Raw genomic sequence first — 8,955 nt, forward strand, 5'->3', positions numbered from 1 at the left:
GAAGCTCAAATTTTTCAATTGTGGAAATGGTGTAAAATAGATAACTTTTGTAACTGAAAAAAAATACAAAATCGTTTGTTCCTGTTTTAGATAGTGAAAAAATAGCATTTGTCAGCGGTGGAGCATCTTTAAGCAAAATTCTGCGCAAAGTCAAGTTAAGTGTTTTTTCCTCTTTAAATTCAAATTTACCAAATTCCCATCAAAAACTTTATACCATTACCATCGTTGAAAAGTTTGAGCTTCTAATTTTACTTTAAGTTAAAAATATGAAAAATAATTAATTGCAGCCCGAAAAAATTCCGTGTCACTATATCCTATATGGAATGAAGTATTAATTGCGCATGCACCAATGGCGAAATAAATTATTTTATATTATTTTTTGTGATAATTAGTCATATATATACACGATTAAACACCAATTATTGTTCAAATGTTGAATATCATTTATGCTCTGTCGACGGTGGAGCATCTTTAAACAAAAATCTGAGGACCATTGGTCATTATAAATTCCAAACTAGGGGGAGATAATTTAATACTAGAATTCAGCTTTAAGATTAATAAGCATCAAACACTTAGTGTCTGATGGTCACTTTAATTATATCTTAAATGTAAATGTCAGATCAAGCAGAAAATCATTTATATCTTGAAAGAGGTCAGCCTTGCATCAAATCAGTTGTCATAAATTACTAGTATATGTTCATATATGAATTGAGATGGAATTCAGATGATTTCTATAAATATTTTTCCTAATGTCTTTTAATTTCATGACAGTTTTGGCCAACTTCAAAGCTTAATATAATATACAGAGACCTCATTCACAAAGGAAATGAAAGCCCTTTACCATATCATAGAGTCTGAGAGTGTGCTAATACTTGTAACATATATTGGTTATTTGTTCTATAGTGTATTTCCCTATGTGCTGTAAATCCTCATGCAACTCCTAAAATATAAACAGTGCAGAGAATTAAATGTTAATTACAAAAATCACAGAAAACGATGATAAACTCTTAATACCATATACAGTATAACTTGTTAAAACCTGCCCTTTTCCAATCCGTACCCCTGCTTATTCCAGCATATTTCTATGGCATTTTTCTTCATATAATTTATCATCCATAAAACCTGTATAGTCTAGAAACTTGGCTATACCGACCAAATATGCTGGCATCTGGTTTAGACAAGTTACATAGTATATAAATCCAAAAAAGATCTTCATTCAATTTAGTTTATAGGAAATGAAGAAGAAATATATTTACCAGCAGAAATCTGAAGAGGGCAAAGCCAATTTATGACTTTACTAAACTAAGAACAGTATACAAACTGGAAAGTAAAATTAATGCTGAGTCTGCATGCATACCATCACATGAATATAAAGTTTTATCTATATACATTCACAATATAACATATATAAACACAAAATTCAAGTAGAAGGAACAACATATTAATAATTAATATTGTGCCGTCGATAAACCTGTCTAAATTGAATCCAAGAGCAGGTGCCCTGTCTAGTGTGAATGTCGGTATGGCAGGGGATTCCTTAACCAGAGGTTCCTCAGGGACACTGTCCTTAACCAAAGGTATTCGTGGTGAAGTATTGTGGGTCAGCGATGAACGGGGTGAGCTATCCTTCAACATCATAGCACCTCGGGGTAAACTTGCTCTACGCTGCGAACTATCCTTGATAGTCATAGAACTTGGTTGTAAACTTGCCCGACGCGGTAAACTGTCTTTGAAAAGCACAGAACTTTGTTGTAAACTTGACCTACGCTCTGAACTTTCCTTGATGGTCATGGAACTTGATTGGTAACTTGACCAACCCTGTGAACAATCTTTGGGAATCGTGGAACTTGGTTGTAAACTTGTTCTACGTGCTGAACTCTCCTTGGTCACCGAACTTCGTGGTAAACTTTCCTTACGTAGTGAACTGTCATTTACAATCTTAGAACTCTGAGGTAAACTGTTGTTATGAACCACAGGCACATGTAATGAGTTTTCTTTAGTGACCGATTGGGACAGCTTATCCTTATTTACATAAGGTGACCAATCTTTAATTGAGGTACGAGGTTCGCGGTCTTTTGCAACATCAAATGAACGAGGAGACAAGCTGTGATCAACTGAGGATCTAGGGGATGATAGATTAGCATTGACTTCATGTTTCTGTGTTTTAACCACTATAGGTGAACGAGCTGGCCGTTGATTTTTGACCGTTGTCTCTGGTGGTGACCACTCTTTCACATTCACACGTTTCCGTGTTGGGCGGTTTAAGGTAGACTTTGCAGTATGACCTTGACCCCTGTAAAATATTGTCTCACATTTCCACATAGGATACAACTGCAATCAAATCAGTTTGTCAACAATTTGTAACATTATTGTGTTTTTTCAGTTAATGACTTTTTTCTTTCAAATAACCTGAACCCAAAATCGTATACTTGCCTCAACTTTTAACAATACATTCATGTCCCTTCAGTTTTATTTTCTGTAAAATGCTTGTAATTACACAGAAAAAAAAAACATAACGTATTTGACCCAATAAGCGCCCAGGGTGCTTAAAAAAAATTGAAATAAATCAGCTTTAAATAGAACCAAATTTGGGCTAGCCTTTCATAAAATTATTGTACAAAGTAAGCAATAAATCATTTTTCAAAAGTAACCAATAACGATATCAACACTTTTCATATTTTCAGCATGACTTTGATTCAAGGTAAATGAAATTGGCGCCTAAAAAAAGGGGAGGGGCGCTTATAGGGAAGGGGGCGCTTATTGGGTCGAATACAGTAAGACAAAAAAAGGCATATTTGACCTTTGACCTTGACATTAAGATCAAGGTGACCAATTGACATTGCAGTGCAAATCAGTTTTAAGACTCCATAGAGTTTGATTCCTAACATTTCGAAGCAGCTAGTCACTGGAATCAAATATGGTAAATATCCTAGGTAGTTAAGTGTTCACTTTTTTACTGTAAGGAGTAAAACTTAATCTTTATAGAATTTTGATTTCTACTCCAGCTTCAAAGCTCTTTAGAAATGAGATAACTGGTTCAACAAAATTCAATCAATCAGGTAACCAGGTAGAGTGTACATGTGCTGCTTGCTGTCAAGGTCAGAATACTTCAGTAAAATACTATTGTAAATTGGGTAAGACAATTCTGCTATCACAAGAAGACTCATTACTGCCAAAGCACAAAAATGGGGTTCTTAATTTCAAAAGCAAGGCAAATAATAAACCTATTAATTAATGTTGAAAACTCCTGTTAAAAACTGAAGATCCAAGGGGAGACAATCAACAATCTTGTTCAAAAAATCACAATAAAACCTGGGATCAAATACAAGTAGTCAGTAGAAATTTCTAAATATGGGAAGGTAATCTAATGTATTAGAATTCAGATGAGAGATTAATTAGCATACAATAATATCTGGAAGGTATATATACATGTAAGAATGAGGAAACTGATTAATTAACAGTCAATGATCAATCTACTAAGTAGTATTGTTTAGAATACATCAATGAATGATGGTATAAATTGGGTAGGATGATTCTGCAATCACAACGAGACCAAAATACACTTCCCATGCCACATTTATACATGCGAGATGCATTACAGAGTATATACAGATCTAGAGGACACCATCAATAGTTGTTGGCTAGATTTTTGAAGATAAAAAGGCCAATAAATCAATCTTATAAGTAATTTACTAGCATGTTAAGATCCTGAAATGATAATTATCTTTATATATGATCATAAATTTCTGAACTTCATTGTTTGGAGCTCAAACACATTTTTGAAATATCGGATACCTTGGTACATATATCAGTATAATGCTAGCTCTCTTTGAGAACTTCACAAACAAACTGCTGGCCAAACTTGGTCATACTTTAAATAAACACTCAGTAAACATCCATACTCGGTAAGAAATGATAAGATAAAATGACACTTTAAATCTAATTAGGCTTTTATTTCCTAGTTCAAATATTATACCTTATTTCTATATTGACTTTTGATATCATGTATTTTTTTATCTGTAAATAAACCTGAAATTAATACATTTATACACAAACAACATGAAATATAAATATTGATGTTAATGTTATTCTGTACAATAAACAAACTTGCATTTAGTTTACTTTGAAACTTATTACCATGAATACCTATTACTTTTGTAATTAGCAAAAATTTAAAATGAAGGATCTTTTTTTTCTGTTTTATGACTTTTATTCAATTAAATTATTGCTTTTTTCCTTTTCCTGATAAATTTTTTTAAAAGACTGCAATTAAAAGAAGAAATTTAATGCAAGAACAAAGAACAGTGAGAAAAATATATCACAATATAATTACAGTATATATTCAATATTTTTTTTAATTGTTTTATCTTTATTTTCTTTTGTATGTTTTTTCTTTTTGTTTTTTTTTTTTTTTTTTTTTTTTGTTTTCTTAAAGGTGCAAATTCTGCCAAACAAGAGAACTGAGATTAAAAAAAGAAAAAATAAAAAAAAATAAAGGTACATCCTTGAACAGATATTTTCTTCAATTAAAACTAATCACATGCGTTTGGCTCTATATACATTTTTCTCTCTATATATATGTTATATACATAATGTAATACCTGTGGACTATTTAAGAATATATGCATATTTTAAATGAAAACGAAAGTAGAAAAAAATAAAGAATTTCTTATAGTTCATATCAATATCAAACAATAGTGTAGCTACAATGTAAAGTAGCTCATTTCATTAAAAGGAAGTGAAATTCCTTTCCTTAAAATTGTCCAGGAACTATTAAACCTCTGTAAAATTACCCTCTAAGTCCCCCTAGGCACTGCGATCACAACAAATATACACGTTACTATCTCATTTTAATTGGTGATTATACCAATACACCTGTATAATCTGCCATTCAGTGATTGACACTGATTAGAATATACCTACCATCCATTAGGGGCCCCCTTTGTGGGTTTCTTGCTTCCTCCCGACCCCATCAGGTCAGCGCGATACTGACGATACATCTTGGACCCTGTAACTAGCTCCCACTTGCTTCTTTGGAAGCCAACTCGTCCCACAATTCATCTTGTTTCCTTTTGGTGTTCGTAATGATATTCTAATTATCGATACGTCCGGTAGGTCGCGGTTCAATCAGATCGACTGTCACTGGGGTATCCCTGTTTGTGATAAAAATAGATTGGTTATGGTAAATACACACGAAGGTTGTCAAGGGGTTCGCTGCTTCTATGTTTAAACCGTGTATTACCTTGCTGTTCCTGTTATGGATTAGAGTCACTCAAGCATGTCTCGTCAGTACATACTATACAGGTATTGTACAACATGTTAGAGCAAATTATTGATTTAGAACAACTACAGAAGCATTGATTCTTCTATTCAAAACTGTTCCGTACTTGACAATGTAAATAAGTATGCATTTTCAAAGCATCTACAATTTACGTATTGTATAATATACATGTACATACACAGCGAAACCTATCTATAATGACCACCCAAGGGACAGAGGAAAGTGGTCGTTATGGCCAGGTGGTCTTATACACAGGTTGAACTATATTTAAAATGACCATTAAGAACCATGAAAAGTGGTCTTACTAGCAGATACAGGTCTTTATCGAAGGATGGTAAGTAAGTATGCCTTAACAAGGTATTTTAGTGTCTTTGAGAAATAATCAAGATATCTAGCTAGGGTTTGGTTACGATTACTAGCTATTTATGAAATGATGTTCTACATGTATATCCCTATGAAAATATAATTACGAAAAAAAGATATACAAGAGATATGGCAAAGTGTATAAATAGGCCCCCATGTCCCTGCAGCTGTCTGTTAGCATTAATATTGAATATGCGTAGATCTATATGTAATAGCTATTGTCTCCCTGAAAGGAACTGGAGCTTCACATCCAATGGTCTATGACATGATCATTTGCTTCTACGCTTATGGGTTAGCTTAATGTATACTGTAAATTGTAGACTTGATCTTTAAAACGTAATAATAATGTATATTGTCGCCAGAAAGTTGTCACAATAATGTACATAGTATGTCTAACGTATACAAATGCAATAACAAACACCATTACACCTGTATTAAACCGTATCTAATACCCAACAATGACTACTCTTTCACTGACTGACATCTTTGAAACTGATACACACCTATACCAAGCATGCATAAGAGAAAACGACATGGTCAACTACTGAAATACATCCAATGATGATACAGCTGTATACATATGTCTATGTAATACCTACCTCATCAACTAATTTACAACATTGTCTCCGTTTGAGTGCCTTGTCCAGACCAGCACAGAATCTCCAGTTAACCATGCACAGTAAGCTGCTCCGTCATCGTTCAGAAACTTACACCGTACCCTTTAAAATCTGCCGACCATACGATAAATCTCCAATGATATCAGCTGCCCAAACTATAATGAGTGGTCCCGCTTTGTTTCCTTCACATTTACAGGTAAAAGGATTGCAAAGATTTCCTAGGTACAACAGCTTCAAATTCAACAACAGATTTCGAACACTCACTGTTCAGCGACAGTTAGAATTCCAATACCAGGCCCTAAGATATGACGACAGTTTCCTTAGCTCTCTGACTCTATACACATTGTGCTATTTAAAAGATAAAGCGATCAAGAGAGTATAAAGACTTCAGACAGAAGTACGATATCGACTGTCTCATGACTGTAAGGAATTGTCCCTCCTACTCAACAATACACACAAAGTCATGTACCTGGTAGATCACCCATACAGTCAGTCTGTCAGCAAGTTCAGGGTTGACTAACAACGACCAATATACTACAGATCGATATAGATACTGACGAAAATTTTGTCAGTGACACTTTAATGAATGTTTGATATTGCTTTTCAACCTTTACAGACAGTTTATGGGTGATTTACCGATGTATTCTATTACACGGCGATATAAATTATTTAAAATACAGCCTTATAAGCAGTACATTAAAGCGACGAATGAAGCGAAAAGGTAAACATTCTGTGACAAGTACTGTATTGAAGAGCTTCCTTCTGATGAAAATGTAATTCTTTACCACTGTGGATAAATTGGATTGTTGTTTATTTCAGCGCTTTTCTTCATCCTTGATTAAGTGGCGATTATTGTCACCTCTGTGAATTGTAGATCGTTACTATCACTTTCATGGTGATGAAAATAGCGAGCGAGCAATTCATCTACCATATGATAGATGAATTGCTCACTATTTTCACACTGCTGAACGAGCAACTATTACGACCACAACTGTCGATGACATTATTCTTGCTTTCATCAACGTGGATGTATGATACTAAAGTTTACCAAATGCAAAAATTGTTCAATAACTTTTTTTTTTATAAAATTTCAGTGTCAGAAAATTCAACATCTGTGTTTTTGTTCGGAAAACAGTTTTAAGCGAGCGAGACTGCATCAATAAGCATACAAAAATGGAATAATTTTGAAAAAAGAAAATGTCAGAAAATGTTGCAAGATACTATGCATATCGTATCCCTTCGACATCTCCGTGGACTCCCCGCCCCATTTCAGGGCTGAATTGAGCGGTCACTCCCCTCGAATGTAACACACACGAATCTTGAATAATTGTTGCTTCAGCTGCTGCGAAACGCTCATCATTTATGGAGTACGACAACCACACATGCTTTTGTTCTTAAATGCATACCTAAGTTGGTACAATAGTGAGAGATAAGCGTATGGATATCCCTGTAAATGTAATTAGTAAAAATAATTCAAAAGAATAAAAAAAGAAAGGAAAAAACAAACAAACAAACAAAAGCGAAAATATATATAAAAAACAAACACTGTTGCTAGGTAGTTCACACATCATTTACATGTGACAGAATGGTGGGTACTGGTCGTTGTATCTGACAGCAAAGCGTCAGTGAGATAACACTCCAATGTATATAGGAGTTACTACTATCACAAGGAGACAAACGCATCATGGCTATACCGCAGTCTCCCAAACCACACACACCCAAACCACACACACCCCTCACACACACACTACCACTCACCATACAAATATGCAAAGCCTTAACAGTTCCAAGTATTTTCACCGAGCTCAAAATGACTTTTCGAACATGAGGAATATTATGCAACAAACCCAAATGTGAAAAGGATAATGGGATAGGTATGAACATCATATATATTATTTTAAATAGTAATATAAACATTCATTAAAGAATAAATATTATTTGATTTCGTGCCTCCGTAGTGGCGCGGAGTTTTCTGTTTTCTTTTATATGTTTTTATCTGTTATTGTATCATTATTGATCTTCAACCTCAAAGAGCACTTTCAGCAGCAGTAAGTTCCAGAGATACGAAAAAATGGCACACTAATTCTTCCGGAGCACATGGTTTCATAAACGTGCTCCCGTCTTTTGGTCTCAGTTCCGAACGTCATATTAATAATCATGTCTATCTACTGTAAGTCTAAACTGAAGTGCTATGTTATGTATCTTCTCTCCTTCCTGTATTATCCATTGCCAAACAATAGTACATTTATTATTGATGAAGAAAAGTTATATGATATGAAAGCTATTTTTAAATGACATAGTGTTCTTTTATGCATCGCCTGTCGGCGGTGGAGCATCTTTAAAAAAACATTTACGATACCTATTTTCTTTTCGAAGATTTATTTAAGGGCCTGAATGGTCCTGTCATCTACTCAGCTTGTAGTTTTCGTCTCAGAATTAAACAACGTAAAACATGAGTGGCTGAACTTAAATACCATTGTTTACTCTATCTAGATACACATTTTGAGTATCAGAATTCCTTTTTCCTACGAAGTAGTTTGCCACAACAATATCAAACCAAGGCCTAACATTCGACAATTTCAAGACTTCTGATAACAAACAATGCTAAAAGAAGCCCTCATATTCAATACCACTTTCCAGCGAATAGTCAAAATCACATTAAATTGTTGGCAAAACAACAAAAAACATGTTTTC

General features: G+C 34.0%; 1 protein-coding gene across 5 annotated transcripts in view; it reads right to left on the bottom strand.

The window, feature by feature from the left end:
* LOC138314266 (NACHT and WD repeat domain-containing protein 2-like) overlaps nt 1-6,732 on the bottom strand; it is a 36,863-nt gene extending 30,131 nt beyond the window's left edge. For all 5 annotated transcript variants that reach the window (XM_069254519.1, XM_069254516.1, XM_069254518.1 and 2 more), the window contains exons 1-2: nt 6,244-6,732; nt 4,924-5,153 (exon numbers count right to left, since the gene is read on the bottom strand). In XM_069254519.1, coding sequence (XP_069110620.1) covers nt 4,924-5,000 — 77 coding nt within the window. In that variant the 5' untranslated portion in view covers nt 5,001-5,153; nt 6,244-6,732. The remainder of the gene's footprint in view (nt 1-4,923; nt 5,154-6,243) is intronic.
* Between the last annotated feature and the right edge of the window lie 2,223 nt (nt 6,733-8,955).

Source organism: Argopecten irradians, chromosome 2 (genome assembly GCF_041381155.1).
Source record: "Argopecten irradians isolate NY chromosome 2, Ai_NY, whole genome shotgun sequence".
NCBI classification, from domain to species: Eukaryota; Metazoa; Mollusca; class Bivalvia; order Pectinida; family Pectinidae; genus Argopecten; species Argopecten irradians.